Genomic DNA, 25,287 nt, shown 5'->3' with positions numbered 1-25,287 from the left:
ATGGGGGTAAGATTCCCAAAACTAAATGGCCAGAAACATCCATTCCAGGACCTCTGAGACTGTTCCTTCCAAGCCAAGAGAATATATCAAAGTATGGTTTTTAAAATAAAATAGCATTCAGCTGAAAGGGATGCTGAAAAATTTTCCTTCTTTCAACTCATCAATTAGACAGTTTAAACCAAATAAGACAGATTTACTGAATTCAGCCAGGAGAACAGCCCTTGCTGAGCTTAGGAAAGGGATGGAGATCTTTCCTTCAAAGGAGGCAAGCCAAGGAAAACAGATTTCTATTTCAACAGACAAGTATGTCTCTATATTTGCGTCAATGCCTTATAAGCATCTCCCTCCCTATCATGCCTTTCTTGGTACACGTGGCCCCACTCTTGGCCCTTTCCTCCTCACTTCCCCTTCTTCCCACTTCTCCCCTATCCCATCCACCCCAGACTAGTGGTATATTATGGAAAGAAAAGATGAGACTTGGAGGGAAGTATGAGATTCATTATGATTATTGTGAATTTTACACATTTGGGTTGATAGAACATTTAGGAAGTACTACAGTCATGGGCAACATTAATCCTGCTTCCCTCTCAGCTCCTCCAAGATGCCATTGGGCTACCTTTTCTAAACTATAGGAATGTTTTTTTTTTCCTAGTGCAAGCACTGCTTTTAGGGCTGGAGAGGTCATTATCAGGTCCAGATGTACATCCCGGTATAGGATGGACCAAAGTGTCTTTGGGCTACTGGTTTTCTAATCAAATGGCATCTCTGAAATCTATGGGCATCTGGCTTCAGGTATCACTAAGGTTCTTGGGGCCCTCCCTGGTGTCTTGGGCCCCTTCCAGCATGGTCCCTGGACAGGAGGAAATATTTCCCATCAGTTCCTAAACACTAAGAAGCAACCCTTGCAGCAATGGCGTTGCTGGGGGAGGCAGAGCACTCAGACAGGAGGAATCAGGGGCCTAAGTAGCCAATGCTGAGATCTGCAGAAGGAGCCTAAACACAGAACTGGGTTGTCCTCGGGACAGTTGGTTCTCTTGGATGTAGATGCGGACACTTGCTCTCCTTCACAGTCTCCTCTGAGCCTTCCTCAGCCTGAGGTTCTGAAAGTCTTTTGCATACTGCTCTCTGCTGGCTCTGCTGGATGAGAGGCTGAGGCTTCAGCCTGACCCAGGTGGCAGGGGTGGGGATCTCCTGATACACCCTGGTTTTCCTATCCAACTGTGAAGATCTTGACTAAAAGGAGCAAGACTATTAGAGGATGGGCACCGGGAGTGCCAAGAGTAGCAAGGAAATGACCTTTTATCCATTGCTCACTCCTTGCCTAAGCAAGCACACAATGGGGCTCTGTGGACAGAATTTAGAATCTATTCTAACCTGTCCTATGTCATCCAATTTCCAAGTCCTCACCAAGGAAGGTTGAACAAACAGTAACAACCAGACTGCATACGGTTTGGGGAGGAAAGAAACTCTTCAGGGGAGTCCTGTCCCCTTTAAATAGACCCCAAATGGTTTTTGGGCAAAGGTTAGCTGTGGAAGGATGACCATTTAACCCCTGAGGCATAGAACTCCAGCCCCATAGGCCAGGAACCAGACGAGCCCCCATCTCTGTCCTCATCTGACTTGTCGCTTTCATCCTCCCCGCTGGATATACCATAGGTTGTTCCCGGGGAGTGAGCAAGGTCCTGCTGGGGTTGCCTCGGCCCTTCCGATTCTTCTTCCCCCGCCTCTTCTTTCTGCTTCTCAGCAGCCAGCTCCCGATAGCAAAGGCCACAGACCCGAAGGGGCTTGGGAGAGAGGCGGGGCATAAGGAAGCGTTCCCGGGAACAGTCCCCACAGACAACGAAGCCGCACTTTCGGCAGTGATGGCGACGGGTGAGGGCGGAGAACTTGGTCTGGGTGCAGCGCATGCAGATGTCCGTGGCTTTGTCTGGTATCCAGGGCGCAGCATGCTCCGTGGTAGGGGGAAGTCCAGTGGCCCGCAGCTGGCGCCTCACACACTCCTCAATGTGGCGGATCCACTCTTCACGCTCAGTCAGGGAGGCGGCTGACACCACAAATGATTTCTTGGATGTCTTGATCATCCAGCGGTTCTTGGCGTGCCAGGTGTCCGGGAGGGTCTCCAGCGTCACCTCCTCCAGAGGGATGATGTGCTGGCTGCTATACTTGCGCTTGTTGATCACGATGCTGCCATAGACCAGAATATCATTGAAGAGGAAGAAGATTCGGGGCTTGGCTTTTTTGCGGCACTCCTTAGTCAGGATGCCCTCGCCAAGGAGCACCCGACCTGGTAATGCCAGTGGCTGCCCTGAGGTGCCAAAGCAACTCTCCACAGCTGCGATTCTCTGGCTGTTGATCTCCGTGTTCACCAGATGGTCCACCATCTTCTCAATCCTCACTAGGCATAGGGTGGGAAAAATGAGAAAAAAGCGAGTCAGTATTGTAGGAATAACCTAGGTCCCATGTCAGGCTCAATGCCCTAACCCATGGGTCAACAAGCTTTTATTGAATACCAATAATGTGTCAGGTATTAGGTACCAACATGAATGGTGAATGAGCACTCAGGAGGTTTGGGCCACCACTTACAGGATGCCTTCTACAATTAAAGCTGGCATGGTGGTACCATATGATTCTCCAGGAGGCACTAATACATTCAACAGTTACTTATTTAGCACCTACTATGTCAAATCTCTATTCAAGGTAGAGGACACCCAAGTTGATTGATTGATTGATTGATTCATTCATTCACTCATTCAATTCAACATATATTTAACTGTTTTATGTGAGTTAGGTTTGTCTTTCTAACTAGATTTTAAGTCTTGAGTGGCATTAATGCCCTCTTCTTCTGTATACACTTTATACAGGTATTTGAATGCATATAGTTTATTTGCATGTTGTCTTGTCCATTAGAATATGAGCTCCTTGAGGGAAGAGATCAATTTTTTTTGGCCATTTTTTTGTATCCTCTGTACTTGGCACTGTTCCTGGCAATTAGTAAACATTTAAGGGTGCTAAATATAAATTGTATGGACTGCCTAGGAGAGAAGTTACTGAGTGATAGTAGAAAAGAGAGAGTCTGGAAGGGGCAATATGGAGCAAAGTGGATTCTAATGTCCCCACTATGGTATGGGGAGAGGGGTATAAATTCTTTTTGACTGAATGTATCAAGTTCAATATTGGAGATGTGAAATTACGAAAGACACTAAAAGCCATCCAGTTGAAATAATTATCAATTTTAGCAAAGTTGCAGAATATAAAATAAACTCACATAAATCATGAGCATTTCTATATTACTAACAAAAGTCCAGCAGCAAGAGATAGAGAAATTCCATTTAAAATAACTGTAGCCAATATAAAATACTTGGGAGTCTGCCAAGACAAACCCAGGAACTATATGGATATAATTACAAAACACTTTTTAGACAAATAAAGACAGATTTTAACAACTAGAGAAATATTTATTGCTCATAGGTAGACCAAGCCAATATAACAAAAATGACAATTCTATCTAAGTTAATTACATTTTCAGTGCCATATGCCAGTCAAACTATCAAAGAATTATTTTATAAACAGAAAAAATAATAGCAAAATTAATATGGATGAACAAAAGGTCAAGTATATCAAGGGAATCAATGAAAAAAATTGAAGGAAGATGGCAGTAGCAGTACCAGATTTAAAACTATATTACAAAATGGCACTCACCAAAACAATCTGGTACTGACTAAGAGTGGTAGGTCAGTGACATAGATTAGGTACACAATACATAGTAGAAAAAGACTGTAATAATCTAGTCCAAGAACCAAGCTTTGGGGGGTAAAAACTTGCCATTTGATAAAAATTGCTTAGAAAATTAGAAAGCAGTTTGGCAGAAATTAGATACAGATCAGCATCTCCTACTGTATACCAAGATAAAGTTGACATGGATAAATGATTTCAATATAAAAGGTGATAACATAAGTAAATAAAGGGGACATGGAAAAATGTACTTGTCAGATCTATGGATAAGAGAAGTGTTTATGAGCAAACAAGAGACAGAGAGGATAATGGGAAGTAAAGTGGATGAAATTTAAAAGCTTTTTTTTTCACAAACAAAATTAATGCAGCCAAAATTAGAAGAAAAACAGGAAATTAGGAAGAAAAATCTTACAGCAAGTTTCTCTAATATAGGTTTCATTTTTCAAATATATAGGGAACTGAGCTAAATTTATAAAACTAAGAACCCAGCTGATAAATGGTCAAATGATTTCAGGAGAAGAAATCAAAACCATCAAGAGTCACATGAAAAATTGCTCTAAATCAATACTGACTAAAGAAGTGCAAATTAAAACAATTCTCAGGTACCATCTCACGCCTATCAGATTGGCTAACATGATGGAAAAGTAAAATGACAGATGCTAGATGGGATGTGGAAAAACTGGGACCTAACTGTGCTGCTGATTGAGTTGTATACTAGTTCAACCATTCTTGATCACAATTTGAAACTATGTCCCAAGGGCTATAAAATTGTACATATCCTTTGATCTAGCAATACTACTACTGAATCTGAATCCCAAAGATATCAAAAAAAAAAGGGAAAGGTTTTTTTTTTAATTTATAGCAACTCCTTTTGTGGTGGCAAAGAATTGGAAATTAAAGAGAATGCCCACCAGCTGGGAAATAGCTGAATATATGCTGTTGTAGGATTGTGATGAAATACTATTGTGCTATAAGAAATAACCTTCCTTCACATTTTTTTCATTGATTTCATTGATATTCTTGATCCTTTGTTCTTCCAAATGAATTTTGTTATTTTTCTTTGGATGGTTTCGAAAAAAAACCTAGAAAGACTTACATGAACTTTTGTGGTGTGAAATGAGCAGAAACAGAAGAATATTATAATAGTAATAGCAATATTATAATGATAAAAACAACTGTGAATAACTTAGCTATTCTGATCAAGACTTTGATCCATAGGATTCATGATGAAAAATGTTATTCACTTCTAGAGAGAGAAGTGAAGGAGTCTGAGTGCGGACTGAAGCATAATTTTTTTACTTTATTTTTGCAATATGGCTTATATATAAGTGTTTTACATGATTTCTTATGTATAATTGATATCACAATGCTTGCCTTCTCTATAGGTGGGGAAGGAGAAGGAGGGAATTTGGAGCTTAAAAAAATTTTTTTAATGAATGTTAAAAAAATTCTAAATGTGCTTATTTATTTATTTTTTTTTTAAAAGAAAATGACATCTGGTCTAATCCATATCTGAAAAAGAATCCTCTCTATAAAAACTGGTGATCCAGCCTTTGCATGAGAAGGGATTCACTGTCTTCTAAGACATTACATTAAGCATTTGGATAGCCTTAATTGTTAGGAAGCTTTTCTTTCCATCAAGCCTAAATCCACCTTTCTGACAGATCTATTCTGTTTTTCATGTGTCTCTTCTTAGGGTGATTTGGCCTAATTGGATCTTATGACAAGCTTTCTGCAAACTCATTTTTTCCCTTCACCTTTATTTGCTGCTTTATGAGGTAATACAATTAGTAATAAGTAGAAGACACACAGAGCCACTGCCCTTGAAGTGTCATGGGGAGATATTTGAGGTTAAATTAAGTAGAGCTCAATGTAAAGCTTTACTTTTGTGAAGCTGATATTTCTGAATCCAAGCATAAGACAGAAAAGGAATGGTTAGAAAGCAATTCATCTGAAAAAGACAGAAGGTGTTGCCTGGACTAAAAGCTCAACAGGAGCCAACTTTATATACTCTGCTCCTAGTTCTGTCCTTCTGGGCCAAACAGGGCAAAGCCATTCTTCTTCAACATGATAGCCCTTTGGTTACTTGAAGGCAATCAGCCTATTCCTTCCCCCTTTCGTCCCACACATCCCATTCCTCTTTTTTTCTTTTCTCCAAGCTAAACATCCCCAGTTCCTCCAGTTGGACCTCTTATAATTTTGAAGTTCTTCACCATCCTGGCTGCCCTCTTCTGGAGATTCTAATTCATCTAATTTGCCAAGCACTTATAAAGAACTTACTGTGTGTAAGAAACTGGGCTAAGTGCAGGCATTCTCCCAGTTGTATATGTTTGTAGAGGGAGAGATGACAACATGCAAACATCTAAGTATATAGTGAATAATTTGAAGAGGGAGCAAGCACCAATGTCTTTGGGGATCAATTTTGCCTACCTATAGGAGGGGACATGGAATCGGATTCCAAGAGGCAAAAGGAGAGGAGGGTGTATATTGCAAAGGGGGAGAGCAATCAGGGAAAGGACATGAAGTAGAAGATGACATGTCACATTTGGGAATATCGAGTTTGTGGAAGGGAGTCATGTACAATAAGCCTAGAAAGGTATGCTCAAGTTAAACTGAGAAAGATTTTAAACAGCAAGGTGAGGAATTTAGGATACCACTGAAGATACGCTTGAACAAGACTTTGCCATGGTCTGATTTGAATTTTAGGAAGGTTATTTTGGCAGCTGTGTGAAGCATGGATTTGAAATAGGAGAGATTCAAAACTGGACATCCAATTGGGGGGCTGTTGGAATGTTGGAGAGGGGTGATTAGGGGGGAACTAGAATGGTGGTAGTGAGATTAGAGAGAAGAAGGATAGTATTAAAGATGCCATGGAAGGAGAAACTTGACAGGGAAGACATCTTGTTAGGAATGCCTTCACTTGAAAGCCTGCATTTTGACCTACTAAATCAAATGCTTAAAAAAAAATCAACAAATAATAGCTCTTTAAACACAATAAATAATACACTTGCCAGTTTATTAGATATGAGGCAGCTAGGTGGTGTCATAAATAGAGGTTTGAGCTTGGAGTCAAGAACACCTGAATGCAAATCTTGCCTCTGGCACTTAGATGCCTTATGACTCTGGGCAAGGCTCTTGACCTCTCTCAGCCTCAGTTTCTTCACCTGTAAAGTAGAGATAAATATAGCACCTACCTCACAAAGATATTGTGGAGATAAAACAAACTTTAAAGTGTTGTCATTGTTATTGAGAGCTGAGGAATAGGCAAAGCCACTGATTCCCAAAGTGGGCGCCACTGCCCCCTGGTGGGTGCTGCAGCGATCCAGGGAGGCGGTGATGGCCACAGGTACATTTGGGGGCGGTGAATAACTATAAGGGGGCAGTGATAGTATGTGACAGGGGAGCTAAGTAATATTTTTTCTGGAAAGGGGGTGGTAGGCCAAAAAAGTTTGGGAACCACTGGGCTAAGCTTTCCAAAACCAGGTGACAAGGACAGTGATCAATAGAAATAATAAAGTTTGGAGGAGGAGAGTAGATTTGAAGGGAAATATGCTAACTTCTCTTCTGGCCATGGAGTGTTTGAAATACCTATGAGACATTCGGTAGGAGAAGAGGGACGAGGGCTGGATATTGAGAGCTGAGAATCATCTTCATGGAGATGGTAACTGAACACACTGGAGCAGCTGCAATCAAGACAGAGAGTGTAGAAAAAGAAGCAGCAAGGGCACGAGAGAGGTGGGAGAGCCTCACTGTTATCAATGTCCTGCCTTCCACCCAGAACGGAACATAATGCTCCATCTGAGATCTGGCCAAGGCAGGGTACACGGTGAATAGAACCTCCCCAGTCTTGGACACAATGTTTCTCTTCATGCAGTCCAAGATGGCACAAGGTTGTTTTTTTTTTCTCCCTTCTGGTGTCCATACACTGCATTGACTTATGTTTTGCTTTTGGTTTACTCAAAGTCCTGTATCATTTTTCAGATTAATTCTTTCTAATTATGCCTCCTCCATCTTGTACTTGGGTTCAAAAATATCAACTTCAGAAGTATAAGACTACTTTAAACCCAATTCTGGATCATTTCAGATATATCCCTAGTACAATGAAAGAGCAAGGACTACTTGTCCCCTACTTTTTATTCATTGTATTACTTCATAAAACATCAAATAATGGAAAGAAAAAGGAATCTGCAGAAAGCTTGTGATGAGACTTAATTAGGCCAGATCATCCTAAAACAGTGATGGGCAAACTACAGCCATGGGGCCAGATGCGGCCCCCTGAAATGTTCTTTCCCACCACATGACATTATTCCTAATCTGACGAATACAACGAGTAGGCTACAATACAATGAAATTTCGAAAGAGTTGCCTTAGAAACAGACTGACAGATAAACATTTCCTTTCTTTTGGCCCCCTCTTTAAAAAGATTGCCCATCACTGTCCTAAGAGCATTTAAGGATATAACTAGGAGGACTAGAGAACAGACACATGAAAAATGGAATATCTGTCTACATTTTTATAATAAACTATTATCTTCACTGAGGGAAATGGTACCGTCACTTTTGAATGGCAACATTTCAGGTTCCAGTGTGTCGTACTAGAAAGTGGAAATGCCACCAAGGAAAGGAAGAACAACTGGGCCAATCATCTGTGCTGATGGTACTTTGTTTGAGGGGGGTTAAGAAACCCTCAAGATAGCTGAGAAAAAAGATGATAAAAGATTGGAAGAAAAATCATAGATGATATTATTCTCTTTAAAAATCACAAAGTACCAAGAGAATGACAATCACTTTTAAAGTATACCTACTCTTCTTCTCTATAAAACCTCTATAAGAATAATATACACATATATTGAAGGTATCAGCGATGAAAATATGAGAAGGAAACAGAGAGACTTTCACACCATTTTCTCTAGCAGACCACATCTTTACAGTTTTGCAATTAACAGAAAGGTTACACTGTTCACTGAATGATGCACAGAAAACAAAAAGTCTTTCTTTCTTGTTCGTTAATCTTTAAAAAACATTTAACTTGGTAGGAAAAAAATCTAGTCTTACAGGCACTCCTTCAGTATGATGTCTCCCCTGTATAAATTAAACTCATACAGTATTTCTTGATAGATGAAGCCACAGAGGTAACTGTTTAACAATACTTGAAATATCAGTATTAATATAGTATTTCAGTGGGATCTATGGCCTCAATAATATCGATATTCCCTCCAAATCTGCAGATTCACATACAATCACCAGACTAGCCACTGCCACTAGACCACTGGGACTGGCCCAGGTGGGCTTCCCTCCTCCACCCCATTCCCCTTAGAGCATACCCTTTCTTGCTGCTAGGATTGGGAAGGAGTTTGGGGGTAGGTCTGTGAAGGCTGCCCAGGAAAACACCCTTTTCCCCTGATTCCACATCCTGATTCCTCACCCTCATCTACCTCACCCCTACCCCGCTCTTGTCCCTTTCCCCTCCATTATACTCTCTGCAATTCCATTTCATAATTAACAAACCTCCCTTGGGATCGGCTTTCTTCATCATAGCTCCTTCCATCTTTTTGCCCTCAAGGAAATGTGGCTCCTCCCAAGAACACTGAATCTTTGGCCACCCTCTCCCAATACTGAGTTCAACTTATCTGATTCTCCTCCCCCCAACACACTGAATCACGTGGAAATATAAAGCAACTCCCAGCTCCTTCTGTGACTTCTAGACCCATCCTCTGCAGCCATCATTCAAAAACTTCTCTTGCATTGAGGTTCACTCTTTCTAGCTAAATTACCCAGGCAAGATCCAGGTGGCAGTTACCTACTGGCCCACAGGTCATTCAGTCTCAGTTTTAAGATGTTTAGTTCCAAGCTCACGATCTTTATTCACATCCCAGTTCCCAACCTTATGCTTAGGACTTTCAATATACATGTTGATGTTCTTCTAAATACCCTGATTTCCAAGTTTGTCCACCTCCCTAACTCCTATAAACTACACCTTTATTATATCTCAAGCACACACAGAAGGGTGGGCACAGCCTTGATCTCAGCATGCACAAATGCTATACTTCCACCATCCAGAACTTCTCCCAAACCTATTCCCCATCCTCACTTCAATCTTTGTTACTCTACTTGAACGGGTTTTCCCTGTCCATCACTCCTGCTCAGGCCTCGCTTTTCTCCCTTTGCAATCTTAATGTTACAGTTAACCATTTTAACCTGATGCTGTAGTCCACCCTTAAAATCCTTGACCCATGATCAATCAAAACCACTTAAAAATCACCTGCTATGTGCCAGGCACTATACTAAGGGCTAGTAATACAAAAAAGAGGCAAAAGACACAGTTCCTGCCTTCAAGGAGCTTACATTTTATGGAAGAGGCAATATGAAAATATATATATATATATATATATATACACAAAATAAGCTATAGAAATGGAAACTGTTAACAGAGAGAAAGCTCTCAAATTAAAAGGGGTTAAGGAAGGCCTTCTATAAAAGGTAGATGCCAAGGAGATCAGTAAGGAGAGTAGAGGGGACATTCTATCACAGTCATCCCTTTTTTCTGGGTCTTTACAAATAAACAAACAAATATATGTATATATACATATATTTGGCCCCTCCTTCATCCTTCATATCATAGAAGGCATGATCTGGCAAAACATAAAGTTTATCTCTTTTGTGTTTCCACTTCTTGGTTCATTCTCTGGAGATGGATGAATGTTAAGAAGTTATTCTTCATGTATATATATGTATATATATACATATAGCATAAAGTCAATAAACATGAATTCTATTTTGTAGTAGTTAAATATGAGGGAGATGGGGACGGGGCACTAGCAGTTGAGGGAATAAAGGAAAACTTTCATGTAGAAGATGGTGTTTAACCTGCAACTTAAAGGAGGAAAAAAGGACTCTATGAGGCAGAGGTGAGCAAATGGTATATCCCTGGCATATGAGAGGGCCAGAGCAAAGGACCAGATATGAGAGACTGAATGTTATGAGTGAGAAATGGAGAGAGAAGGCTAATTTGACTGGATGCCAGGGGAGAGGAAGGAGAATAAAATCTAATGAGGCTAGAAAGAAAGGCTGGGGCCACGTTGGGTATGGCTTTGAAAGCCAAACAGAAGAGTTTCTAGAGAGGCTTTAGAGTTGACCAAGTGACATAGACAGATCTGTGCTTAATGAAAATTACTTTTACAACAGAGCAGAGGATGGATGGAAATGTGAGAAATGTGTGACCACTGCAATAATCTAGGGGAGTGGTGAGGAGGTCTTGATCTAAGGCAGAAGCTGTATGGACAAGGAGGACTCAGATGCAAGTGAAAGGTGTTTGGGAGAATGAGGAGTTGATGATTAGAAGCCAGATAGGAAGGGCAGGGGATAGTGTGCTGGGTGTGAAAACAGGAATACTCATCTTTATGAGTCCAAATCCAGCTTTAGAAACATACTAGCTGTGTGACCCTGGGCAAGTCACTTAAAACTGTTTGCCTCAATTTCTTCATCTGTAAAATGGGCTGGAGAAGGAAATATCAAACCACTGCAATATTTGCCCAAAACAAGCCCAAAATGAGGTCATGAAGAGTTAAACAACAACAGAAAATGGGAAGCTTAGAAGAGGAAATGGTTTAGGGGAAAAGATAATGATTATATATGGTGGGCAAGGTAGAAGGAACACTAGAGAATCACTCTAGGTTTTTGAACCCAGGTGACTGAAAATGGTGGTGGACAGGGTGAGTTTAGGTATGGGAAGATAATAATAATAATAATAATAATAATAATAATAATATAGCCTTTATTATCTTGGACACAGAATTTTAGGTGCCTACAAGATCTAGTTGGACTTGTACAGCAAGCAGCTGGTCAAGTGGGTCTAGAGGTCAGGAGAGAGACTAGGGTTGGATATACAGGACTGGGAGTTATCTGCATGGAGGAGATAATTGGAACTGTATTGTGCTAATTGAACCAGGCCAAATATACTCCAGAGCCTTTTAAAATGTGCTCCAGAGCTACTTTAATGGATTCAGCTTAGTAATCCACACAGAAAAAACAAGAGGGTAAAGAATGCCTATTGTCCAGAGTGTGATATGCAGTTGCATGGACCATCCATAGAATTAGTCCATCAGGATATATACCTTGGAAAGACACTGCAGAAGGGTAATTAGCTAGGACCAAAACTGAAGAGAAGAAACAGGATAGATTGCATTTGGGAAATTACAAAGTGCTTTCAATGATCCCAAGATACTCTATGAAACAAAACCAACTTTTTAATACCAATATTTTTTCTGATGGTGGATGTGAATCATGGAATACCTCAATCTCTGAAAGATAAAAATTGCTGGAGATGCAGAGGGCAAAAGGGAGATATATAGTGGGTGTAAATAGACTGCAACCTGTTGCCAATGGTGCAAGAAGTTATGTAAAAGATAGTACACAGAACATATATGATTGGAAAAAAGTGTAGCTTAGCACTTAGCAAGAACAAGGGCTGATGGAAGGATAGGTCAGTACAAATATAATGCTAAGAGACCTAGAGAATGGCCTCCTGTGCAATTGAGAACTCCTTCCCTTCTCCCAATAATGCCCTCAATAATGTAGAATTTATGGGGAAATATGAACAAGAGTTGTGGAGGATAGAGCTGAGGATGGGTCACAATTAGCACAGCTGCAGGAAGTACCCACATTGATGAGATCATAGAGATATTAAATCATTGAAACAAGAAGTAACATTATAGGCAAAGAAGATAAAAAAGGAAAATGTTGATTGGAGGAGGAATGTGGGAGGCCAAGGAACACTAATCTTGCAGGAGGATTGGCTCCACTCTTTTTCTTTTTCTTTTTTTTTTTTTTAAACTCTTACCTTCTGTTTCAGAATCTATACTGTGTATTGGCTCCAAGGTAGAAGAGTGCTAAGGGCTAGGCAATGAGGGTTAAGTGACTTGTCCAGGGTCACACAGCTAGGAAGTGTCTGAGGCCAGATTTGAACCCAGGACTTCCCATTTCTGGACCTGGCTCTCAATCCACTGAGCCCCCTAGCTGCCCTCTGGCTCCACTCTTGATGGAGCTGTGGGTTGGTCCAATCATTCTGGGAATTATTTTGGGATGAAATTTCCTCTTCCCCCACAAAATAACTAAATTGTCTATACCTCTGAAACAATAATAGCACTACTAGGCATATGCACCAAAATGATCAAAGACAGAAGGAAAAGATCCATATGTACCAAAATATCTTTAGCAACACTTCTTGGTTTGGGAAAGAACTGGAAATTAAGTGGATAGTGTGATAATTAGATTAAGTCTACACTGCCCATCTTTAGATTTAATCACCAAAGGTGAGAGCACCTTCCAATTCTGGGAGGTCCTAACCCACGTGTGCTAGAGTGAGTAACGAACCAGAATCAACTGACCGCCCCTAGTCTATTGTGATTGAACATGCAGGCTAGGGGAAGGCACTGGAAGTGAAGCATACGCGACCCCTTTAAAACAGGGAGTTGAGTGAGTGAGGCTGCTTCTGGTTTGGTGAAGGGGACCTGAGGGAGCTTTGCTGGTTTGTGACCGAGACTGTTCCATGTGGTGACTTAAAGACTGAATCTTCCTGAACTTCTATTAAGAAACTTCCTTTTATAGACTCTGTGAATGAAGTTTGCTCCATTCACCTCCGGGCCTCAGGCCCTTTAACCCTCGGCTGAGGGTTAAGATTTACCTGGATTAATTAGCGGGATAGATTCTTATTTCCTTACTTCCTCTCTCTCTCTTCTCAATTGTAAATAAACTTCCATAAAAGTCAATTTTGGTTTGAGATTATTCTTAATTGAGGACTGCTAATAGTTCAATCCTCTGGCATATACTGAACCCATAAAACCCCTTTTTCACCCTTACAATAGCCATGCAGTTCATAATGGCTAAACACATTATGGCATATAAAAGCAATGCACGATTATTGTGCCATAAGAAATGACAAAAGAAACTAATTCAGCCTGGCAAAAATTTGATGAATTTTTGAGGAATGAGGTCAGAAGAACAACTTATACAATGATTTCAGGAATGTAAAAGAAAATAACTCTGAAAGACTTAAGCTCTGTGATCAATACAATGGCCACTGATGGCTCAAAAATGATAAGGCATGCTTCCTATGTCTTGGCAGAGATGATGGACTGGAAGTGAAGTATGAAATATATTTTCAGCTACTGTCAATCTGCAAATTTGTTTTTCTAGACTACACTTAAACATAAGAGTTTTGTGGGGGAGATGGGAGGGACTTTGGTGGGAGTGGTTGAGTAATGATAGCAATGCAAAAAAAAAGGAAGAAAAAAACATCAACAAAGAATTTTAAAATATGAAGAGCAGAATGAAGTTCAGAAAGGGATACAAGGGAAGCAGAGTAGTTCTGGTACTATCATGCTAAACATAATAGAGGGTGTCCCAGCATAGGACATCACTCAAAACTAGGACCTCCCCTTGCATAATTAATTTAAAACTGTGTATAACAGAAATTCAGTTTTACATTGGATCTTCTCTGTTCTTTGTATGATGTTTGTTATGAAAGGTTGATGTTTGTTAAATTCATAATAAAAAGTTACTTAATAACTCATGTTTATAAAGCAATTTAAGGATTACAATGTGTTTTGCTAGGAGCAGCTAGGTAGTTCACAGGATGGAGGTCCTAGGTTCAAATCTGACCTCAGAAACTTCCTAGTTATATGACCCTGAGCAAGTCACTTAACTCCAATTGCCTAGCCCTTACCTCTCTTCTGTCTTGGAACCAATACTATTATTCTAAGAGAGAAAGTAAGGGTTTTAAAAACAAAAAGTGTTTTACTCAAAACAGCCTGGTGAGGCTAATAGTTTCATACTAAGAGACATTCAAAGATAAAAAGTAATTTCTCAGTGGTTTTGCAGCTAGCGTGTATGTATATAGTATGAGGGAATCAAGATTTGAAACTTCCAATCCTAGTGCTTTTTCTACTATATTACCTCCATCAGTCAATCACCAAGCATTCATTAAATAAATACTCTGTGTTGGCCAAAGCGCTAGATGCTGGGGAGATGGAAAGACAAAAAAAAGAAAGAAAAGAAAGAAAGAAAAGAAACTCTCTCTACTCTTCATATTCTATTCAAAGAGCATTTTTCCCCAATCTCCACCCCCACCCCAAAATACCTCAGGCTCTGCAGACTCCCATTTTGGGTTTTCATTGCCAAGACTATCAGCCACAGCCAGTTCGCTAACATTTCAATCTGGGAAAGATCTTTGGGAACCAGTTATGTTCTAGAAAGAACTAATTTACACCTCAGGTATCCTGTGACATAAAGAACAGATGAATTTGAAACAAGTTGGCTGTAAAGCAAAATTCTGTAAAGCAAACCTCACTTTCTTAGAGATTTCTTTTGAAAGTGGGAGGTGAGCTCCCTGGGGGCAGCAGCAAATGCTTCCTTACCCATACTGACAGCTTATTCTACCAGGGGGTGGGTTTTCAACTTGTCGTAGAGTGGGCTTAATGCCTGGAAAAGTTTTTTTTTTTAATTTAAATTAAATTATTTTTAATGGGCTACAGAAAAACATGTTAAAAGGCCAGAATGCAGCTAGAAAGGGAATGACCCGGCCCTCTGGCCCTAGCTTTTAAGTGCTTACTCAGCTTCTTTTAAATAACTCCCCAAAAGCTACCTGGGGTGAGACCCACAAAGTTCTGTGACATTCCTGGCACAATTACTTGAAATGAGGTTGAAAGAAAGGGATGAGGGGAGGGAGGAAAGAAGGAAAGAAGGAAGAAAGGAAGGAAGGAATGGAGAGAGGAAGGAAGGAAGGAAGCAAGGAAGCAAGGAAGGAAGGAAAGAAGGAAAGAAGGAAGGAAGGAAGGAAACAAGCACTTATAAGTGTCTACTGCATGCAAGGCACAATAACCCTGGGCTGTTGTTTAGTTGTGTCTGATTCTTTGTGACTCCATTTGGGATTTTCATGGCAAATTTGCCATTTTCTTCTTCAGCTCATATTATAGATGAGGAAACTGAGGCAAACAGATTTACGTAGCTTGCCCAAGGTCACATAGTAAGGAAGAGTCTGAGGCCAGATTTGAACTTATGAAGGTGAGTCTTCCTGATTCCAAGCCAGTATTCTATCCCCTGTATCACCTAGCTGCCCTTATAACCCTGTGAGTTATATGGTAGTGTCAGCCCCATTTTACAATTGAGGAAACAGACAAAAATTAAGTGACTTTCCTGGAGTTACACAGGTAGTAAGTATCTTGAGGCAGGATTGTAACATGGGTCTTCTTGACACCAGGTACAGTACTAGTCCTAGCTAGGTTTGGGGGTACAAGAACCCAAATCAGAAATTAAGGAGGGAGCCTCAAGGTATTTCTAACCCTTAAGCAAGAGTGAGGGCTTTGATAGAAGTTAACTTCCCCTTGGAGAGGAAAAAAATGGAATGTGAAAGCAATGGACTAGTTCTCTAAGACTAATATATGTTCTAAAGAACTTAATGACTAGATCAACGAATTTTCCTGGAGGAAGAAAATTCCTATTTTGGCCAAGGCTCTCTAGAAAGAGACGAACCTCGTGTTATGGGAGAAAAGCCATGGAGTTGTTTAGTGCAATAAATGGATGTATTAATGTTTTGCTTTCTAAAACAGCTATAGCAAAAACAAACACACACACAAATAAATAAATAAATGAAAGTCTCTGTGCTTTAAGCCAACAGGGTAGAAAGGAGACGAAGAGAATAGCTTGAGAAGTGGCCTTCGATGGCCCAGAGCTTGGCAGAGCAATGCCGAGCAGTGACCACTAGAGACCAGCAGGGAGCAATACTTGGCAGACACTACATGCCATACCCACATGTACGGGGTGGTCTCTGCCCACCTGGCAGAGTCCTCATACCATGAAAGACACAGTGAGATCAGCAAGGTGATATCACCAAAGGTCATCAACAGCCCTCCTACCAGACTTCCCCCCTTGGAGCTGCTTTTCCATTTGGGTGTTCAGGTCATGCTGTTCCCTACAAGTGCATGGCTACTCTTGGCACTGATGGGATTTATATCTGTGGAAGAAAGTGTCCATGAGAGAACACTGTTATTGTTACTTTCTTATCCAATCTCTTGACTCTGAGTATTTTCACTAGTTGACCTTCATACATGGAATAATCTCCCTTCTCATCTCTGCCTCCTAATTTTCCTTACTTTCTTCATTTCTCTGCTAAAATCTCATCTTCTACAGGCCAAAATAGGAATTTCCTTCCTCCAGGAAAATTCGTTGATGCCCCAAATTCTACTGCTTTCCCTTGGATGATTATTTCCATATTAAACTGTATGTAGCTTGTTGTTCAATGACTCTCTCTTTAGACTGTGAGCTCCTTGAGGACAGGAGCCATCTTTCACTTTTCTTAGTATCTCCAGCAGTTAGCATAAGTCACTTTAAAAAAATATTTAACTGACTGATATAGTCTTAAAGGCCTTTGATTTGAATAATGTCCTCCAGTTAACTAGTAAGTATAAGCATATCCAAGGGGGCTCATGAGAGATGTTTTTAAATATCTTGAACCTAGGGTAGCCTTGTCAGTTGGGAGTTGGAGCATTGGCATGCACCTAAGTATTGGAAATCTAAATTCTTGTTGACATGTAAATTTTAGGAGTGTTAAATAAGTCAATATATCAGTTGAGAGAGAGGGAGGGAGACAGAGAAAGAGAGAGGGAGGACAGGAAGAGAAGAGAGTGAGAGAGAGAGAGGACGGACAGGGAGGAGAGAGAGGGGGGAAGGGAGGGGAGAGAGGAGAGAGAGAGAGGGAGGAGAGGGAGGAGAGGGAGGAGAAAGAGTGGGGGAGAGGGAGGGAAAGAGGGAGAGAGAAGGAAAGAGGGAGAGAGAAAGATAGAGAAAGAGAAAGAGAGAGAGAGAGAAAGAGAGAAAAGAAAGGGAGAGGGAGAGAGAGAGAGAGAGAGAGAGAGAGAGAGAGAGAGAGAGAGAGAGAGAGAGAGAGAGAAGATAGAAACCATGCTGTCACTGGCCTACTTGCCTAATAAGGGTGAGAACGGACATGCCTTCTGCATTCTCAGAAGCTAGGGCTGCAGAGGAAATGAAGAGAAATGTGTTTTACTCAAGCTTCACCCACCATGCATGACTCAGTTCCGATCTTTGAAGAGGAAGCAGGTGAACTTCCCCCTCCCCTTCTCAAGCACACATATACACAATCTCTAGTCTGACACAAGCCAAAAGATGTTCTCTGGCCATTGAGCAGTCAGTGAGTCAAGGTTCTGAAGAAGGAGAATAGAATACTCCCTGATGGAGTAGGACATGACCCCTGGGTTATGGCCTTGATCTCTACTTCCTACCTACAAATAAGAGTTCATACAGATACTATTTCGACTACTTTTTCTAAAAGTCACTCGTTTTTGGCATCTACATAGTCAAATGTCAAAAATACAGAAATCCCTTAAGCAATTTGGATTATTGGCCATCTGGATCCCAGGCTACTACCAAATCAGAGGAGAGTCACATAGGAAAAGGCAGTATAGATTAGTGTCTAGAGCACAAGTTTAAGAGGCAAGAGGTCCCAAGTTCAAACTATGACTTTCTACTTGTATGACTTTTTACTCTCTCTGGGCCTCAGTTTCCTCAACTGTAAAATGAGGAAACTGAATTAAATAAACTCTAAGGTCCCTTCCAGCTGTAAATCTATGCATTTATATGTGTGTGTGTGTATGTATGTCACACTACAGAGGAGTGTTTACTAGTGCTTGGCACATAGTGGATGCTTCATAAATATCAATTGGTTAGTTAGTTGTTTGAAAGTAGTTGGTTAATTGAAAATGTATTTTTTTAAACCTTACCTTCCACCTTAAAATCAATACTATGTATTTCTTCTAAGGCAGAAGAACAGTAAAGGCTAGGCAATGGAGGTTAAGTGACTTGCCCAGGGTCACACAGCTAGGAAGTGTCTGAGGTCGCATTTGAACCCAACTTCCCATCTCTAGGCCTGACTCTCAATCCACTGAGCTACCCAGCTGCCCCCAAAAGGGCTTTTTAAAAAAAATTATAATCTATAACCTTCTTTTTCTCCCATGAACAAGATGAGAATATTAAAATCTCTTAAAACCATGTTTTAATTATACTTTTCAAAGTGCTTTTCTGTGCTAAGTGTGCCCAAACCTTCAGAATTTGAAATAGGGTAACTCATGCACACACAGATGTCCAATTCTGATTTAGCCTCATAGAATGAGACCCAACAAGTCTAACAGCTCTGATAGAATGTTTGACTTTCCAAGGAAGGCTGTAGAGTCCTATCGAAGGGTAAGACCCTGCACCCACCAAGTTCCTGCCCAGATGACACTGGTGACACGGAGATGCTGTTGATAGTTAGACTAGCCTCCAGCTGGATGTTATCCAGAAGAGGGGGAGGGAAGATGCCTGATGCAAAGGGCAGAAAAACCAGACAGGAGAGGAGATAATGACTCAGAACAAACAATGAGACAGAAGAAAATGAGCATGGAGTTGCTGACTGGTTCCAGGGTGGAGGGGAAAGGGTGAGAGGATCATAACATTCAGTCTAATTCCTTGGCAGACTGGTTAACCCCTCTGAAAAAGTTTTTAGTCTCCTTGTGCCTCAAAGAGCAGGATCCAGGAAGGACCATGTAGATACTGTCTTTTTAAAATCACTGACTAAAGGACCAGAACTCTGTGCCTTGAACAATGGGGGAGGGGGCAAGGCATGAAGAGAAGTGTCTGGTTAATTATATGGGTCAAATACCATAAAAACAACAACAACAAGAAAAAAAAAACAACTCTGTATACAGATTTCAAAATCCCCCAGGTAAAACCTACTTCCTTGAACAATGCTGTATAAAACCAAATTTGAGGACAAGCAAAAGACTCCTAGAGTTAAGCATTTGACTTATCTTTCTTTGTCTGATTCTGTGAATTAATTGGAATAGGAAACTTCCTGAAAGGAAATTCCTTTTTTCAATTTAAATCAGGAACTACTCAGCAGTTTGTAGTCTTAGTCTGTTATCTGGGGCATGGAGAGGTTCAATGATGTGCCCAGGGTCATATGGCCATCGTGTGTCAGAGAGAGGACTTAACTCAAGTCTTCCTGGCACCAAAGTTAGCCACCTATCCCCTATGCCACACTACATTCTTAATGTATATAATGTTCCACTTTGTTCCAGTACAGAATAGATACAGATTTCAAAAGCATCAGTTAATTGCTACACAGATGTAGCAACTATGTGCCAGGCATTATAGTAAGCACAAATGCAATAAAAAAAAAAAAATGGTACCCTCAAGGATCTTACCTTTGAATTGGAGAAGGCCACACACATAGGAAATCTGAATGCAAGGATGGAGGTGTTAGTACCAACTCCTGTTGGTAGGAAAGAAGGAAGCATTTCCATATAGGTAAGGAAGCATCAGAGAAAGAAGGGAATTAGAAAAGAAGTTCCAGTGTCTATGTGGAGATGGGAGATACCAAGAAAATGGCTCATTCAATGTGACCAGGTGTCTTCTGCACTGTTGACTACCCAGTGCCCATTTCAAATCTTGGCCAAGTGCTTTTTGAATGGTGATGACATAACTGAGTTCAAGGAGACAGTATTGGGAAAGACACCAAGAAAATCAGGGAGACTTCTAAGTTAGAGCTAATAATTTATCAAGGAACATTAAAGCAGTATACCCTCTGTGTAAGTGCTAATTAGCAATGAGTTAATCTACTATACTGGGAAGCTAAGTGGCACAATGGAAAGAATAGTAGGCCTGGAATTAGGAAGATGTGAATTCAAATCTGACCTCAGACACTAACTGTGTGACCCTGAGCAAGTCACTTAATCATGTTTGCTTCAGTTTCCTCATTTGTAAAATGAGTTGGAGAAGGAAATGGCAAACCATTCCAGGATCTTTGCCAAGAAAACCTCAAATAGGGCCGCAAAGAGTTGGCTACAACTGAAAAACAACATCAACAACAGCAGAATCTACCCCACTACGTCTAGTTCAGTCATTTGCACACATTTCGTGCCTCATGTAGACTGATGACATCAGAAGACAGACAGGGATGTCTCACTCCCTAACAGGCCTTTCTTTCTTGCTTTCAATAATTTGACTTTGTGCCCTCAAAAATGCCATTCCCATTCTGTTGCCCCAACTCAGGGTGAGTCCAATCTGTTAAAAGGTTTTTATGTTGCAGATTCTCCTACCTTATACAAAGTGAGAGAGAACTATCTCAAGAGGGAGAGAGTATCTTGTCATTTGAAGTATTCAAGTGGAGACAACAGGGAAGCCATAGAGGTGATTCCTGTTCATGTCTGAAGTCCCCTTCTCACCCTGATATTCCATGATTCAGGGGTAAGCTATTTGTGACCTGAAGTTTACCTTTCCTTCAGATCTAAGTGACTCTCTTATATGCGTGATACTTAGAATAGCCTAAAGGAAGAAAAACTCCAGGAAGAGGAAATACCAGGGGCCAAATGGCTGACAGAGACAGAAGTGAACACCTCCCTGAGTTCTGAGTATTCCCTTCCAGACTCAGCTCTTAACTCTGTTCCTCTGAAGGGGAAGGAACTCATCTAGGAATCATTCAAGGGACCTAGAGGAAGCTCCCTATACCAGAGACTCACCAGTTCTGTTCCCTAAGTCAGAATCCAATTTCACACTCATGATGTTGGGATTACCCTCATTTAAAGCCATGCTCTGATTTACTCAGTAGATCTCTCACTGTGTTATGAAGACTTTTTTTTTCTTCCTGGTAAATACAGTGCAGTCTGGAAAAATGGAGAGCTTTTATTTTTCCTTACCAGTGAAATAAAACGCTATCATTTAGGGATGGAAAAGCAGAGAGCAAATTAAAAAAGTCACCACTTAATTTGGGGTCTGATTGCCATGGGATGGAAAATAATAATAATTGCTCTTTCCAGCCTTTCTTCATGTCACTGTTTCTTAGGCTGTTAGGGGGAAAGAGGCCATCTGCTGAGATGGCAACATCTGGGCATTTTCTTATCTTTCTTTCCTATCAGGGAAAAACTTTGGAGTGGAGAAAAAAAATCCCTTCATGGACATTAAATAAGCATCATTAAAAACAACAATTATAACTACCTGGAAATTACTTTTCAATGGCAGTTTAATACAGGGTCAAAGTTGATGAAGCAAGGTATGGTCATGACCTATCTAGCCACAAAGTTCAGTGAACAAGAAAGGGGCAAAATAAGCATTAGGAAGAATGGGAATTTCTTGAGGAGCCTTAGGTGCCTCTGCGCTTCCAACCATAAAAGGACTTGCCACAAGAAAGGTGATTTGGCAATACCAATAGTCATCAATGAAGACCAGCTTCCCCAGGCAGTAGCCAAAAGGAATTTTATAGAAATAATATTTGTAAAGGGTTTAGCATTGTGCTTGGCACATAGTAGGTGCTTAATAAGTGCTCAATTTCTCCTCTCCCTCCTTCCTTTCTTCCTCCCTGCTTTCATTCCTTCCTTCTTTCCTTTAGCCATCAGAGTGGAAACAGCTCCTTTTTAGGATCAGAAAGCATTTAGAGTCTGAAGGAAATTCAGTGAGCACTGAGTAAAAACCCTCTTGTTTTATTTATAGATGAGGGAACTGAGACTGAAAGAGATAAGTTGAATTGTCTGGCATCACACACAATAAGACCCTTATTGAACCCCCATCCTCTGTATTCAAGTTCTATGTTCTTTCTACCACGTCTAATACTTCTCACATCAGTATAGGTCATCAAATATGCGATGAGTAATATCATAGGTCCTCCTCAGAGACCGAAGGCAATTTTTATAGCTTCCTTTTTGAAGGTAGTCAGTTCCCTCTCTTTTTTTGGTAGGGTATTTGTGCTTCCCTCCTTTTGGAAAAAACAAAGAAACCAGAAAGTGGCATTTCCATTCCTAATCTCTCATTTTAATAATAACAGTTGACATTTATATAGTACTTTATGTTTTATAAAGTACTTTACATTATTATCTCATAAGTGCTTTATATTATTAACTGATTTGATTCTCACAGTATTTATGTGAGGCAGGTGTTATCTCTATTTAACAGAAGAAGAAACAGAGGTTCAGAGGATAAATTGCCTAGGGCTACATAGCTAGGAAGTATATGTGATAGGATTCAAATGTGAGTCTTTCTAATTCCAAATCCACCTTTGAATCCACTATGCCAATGCTATGTCCCAACTTAACTTTCTCAAAAATGAGAGAGTTTTACTCAATGCTCACTGGATTTCTTTCTATCACCAAATGCTTTCTGATTCTAAGGAGGAGCTGTCCTTACTCTGATGGTAGAAGGAAGGAAGGAAGGAAGGAAGGAAGGAAGGAAGGAAGGAAGGTAGGTAGGTAGGTAGGAAGGAAAAAAGGAAAGCCCCAAACATTTTGACTGTTGAAGGAATGAAATATAGTTGAAATCCTTCAGCCTGGGTTTTAGGGCTTTCTCTAACCTGGCTTATCCTATGTATCTAAGTTACTATTATTTCCCATGACTTCCCTAGGGGAGAGTCTCTAGGGCCTCAAGTCCTGCCTACTTTCAGGAGATCTTTCCAGTGGCCCCAGGGGCTAGTTCCTTCTTTCTGAGATTATTTTCCATGGATGGGACACTTATCTTAAACATACACAATAACCTGCATTTTCTCCCAGCTAGAATCTGGGTTCCTTGAGAGCCAGGACCTATTTTTGCCTTCCTTCTTTTTCCCAGCACTTAGGGTAGCACATAGTAAACACTTAATAAATGCTTGTTGACTGACTGATCTACCTAAGTCATTTTCCCCTCTGACTCACAAACATGGCTTTGTTCTCATTATTCTTCCTGTTTGGTCCCCTTCACTTACCCAAATCCTACCCATCCTTCAAAGCTCTGTTCAATCTAATCCAGGAACCCTTGTGTGTGCCACCCAATTTAGGATTCTATTCTAATCAATTTTGGGTGGTTCCCTATTATTTTACATATACGAGTGTTATTTCTGTAACTAGATTCTAAACTGCAAGGGGAAAGGAACCATGCCTTATACTTCTCTTGTATCTACCAGAGCATTTAGCACAGGGCTGGACAGTTAATTGCAGCTTAATCAATTAAGCATTTTACAGAATTACAGGATTTAGAACTGAAAGGGTCCTTGGAGACATCTTATCCAGACATGGGGAGTAACTTGTCCAAAGTCATGCAAGGCAAGAGAGCTTGGACCTCTTGACTTGAAATCTAGCATTCTTCCCACGACATCAACTGTATTAGTACCTTTTGCCTAGGATTCCTTACCCGTATATATATCTTACTTTCCTTACTAGATGGAGGGCAGGAAACAAATCTTTCATTTTTTGCTTTCTCAAAAGAAGCAATATGTGTATAGGAAACAGGAATCTGGATTTAGTATCAAGAGAGCTGGGATCAAGAGAGCAAGTAGAACCATAGAGATCATTTGGTCCAAATAATTAATTTTTATATATGAAGGAAATTGAGCCCCAGAGAAGTAGTGACTTGTCTGAGATCAAGAAGTACATTACCACTATATCATGCCTGGTATTCAAGTATTTTCTCTGACATTTAAAAGTTGCATGATGAAAAGCCTCCCTGAGCTTTTGTTTCTTTGTCTATAAAATGGAGATAATAATACCTGTGTTCGATGGTCCTGTGGGTAGAGATCTAATCTCTGAGTTAGGAAGTTTGTTGTTATTCAGTCATTTTAGTCATGTCTGACTCATCATGATCCCATTTGGAGTTTTCTTGGCAAGGTTATGGAGTGGTTTGCTATTTCCTTTTCTAGTTCATTTTACAGATGAAAAAACTGAGGTAACCAGGGTTTAGTAACTTGCCCAGGGATTTGAACTCATGGAAAATGAGTCTATTTGACTCTGGCACTCTATCCACTTCATTACTTAGCTGCCCTTTCTGTGTTGGGCAGTCCTAGATTCAATTCTTGTCTCTGATACATACTAGCTGTGTGACCCTGGACAAGGTACTTACTGTCCTAGTACCCCAAGAATCATTATAAGACTAAATTCCCATTCGTATTGGGAAAGAGAATTCTCTATACCATTAAGATCTCAAGTCTCCCCTTCCCCTAGACAAGGGATGTTAACCTGAAGGCCCTGGATAGATTTCAAAGCTCCTGTGAATTTGGTTGGGGAAAAAAAAAATTACACCTTTATTTATGTTTGGTTATCTTTTCAATTCTATTTATTTTGTTTTATGCCTTTAAAAATATTATTCTAAAAGGAGTTTCATAGGCTTCACCAGATAGCCACAAAGAAAGATTTGGATCCCTTGCCATAAGTACAGAGTTTAATCCTCAGGTCCTCTCCTAGGGCCAGGGAACATTAAAACTACTCTCCACTTGGACCTGGTGGTTCTGAATGAAGAAATCCTTGAATACTAGGTTACATTCCTTTTTCCCATTGGCCTGTTAACAAGATCATACTTGCTGAACCCTTAGCATGACCCTGTCCCAGCTTCTTTCCCTCAGTGTTCTTTCCATGCAATGCCAGAACCAGCTTATGGCGGGCAGTTGGCAGGGCAGGTCATATTTACTCAGTGAACAGGACCCAAATCACAAGGTCTTGGCAGTCCTGGAGGGCTGACGTGTACAACACAATGCAATTCCAGAGGCCAGCAGGAT

At 40.5% G+C, this 25,287-nt stretch overlaps 1 protein-coding gene across 1 annotated transcript in view; it reads right to left on the bottom strand.

Annotated features, from left to right (window-relative positions):
- Positions 1-490: 490 nt before the first annotated feature.
- Positions 491-25,287, bottom strand: part of PLEKHF1 (pleckstrin homology and FYVE domain containing 1) — a 28,503-nt gene continuing 3,706 nt past the window's right edge. Inside the window, exon 2 of the mRNA XM_044661435.1 lies at positions 491-2,395. Coding sequence (XP_044517370.1) covers positions 1,524-2,381 — 858 coding nt within the window. The 5' untranslated portion in view covers positions 2,382-2,395 and the 3' untranslated portion in view covers positions 491-1,523. The remainder of the gene's footprint in view (positions 2,396-25,287) is intronic.

This window comes from Gracilinanus agilis, chromosome 2, assembly GCF_016433145.1.
Source record: "Gracilinanus agilis isolate LMUSP501 chromosome 2, AgileGrace, whole genome shotgun sequence".
NCBI classification, from domain to species: domain Eukaryota; kingdom Metazoa; phylum Chordata; class Mammalia; order Didelphimorphia; family Didelphidae; genus Gracilinanus; species Gracilinanus agilis.
The sequence above is the reverse complement of the archived record's forward strand: the minus strand, read 5'-3'. Positions and strand labels throughout refer to the sequence as shown.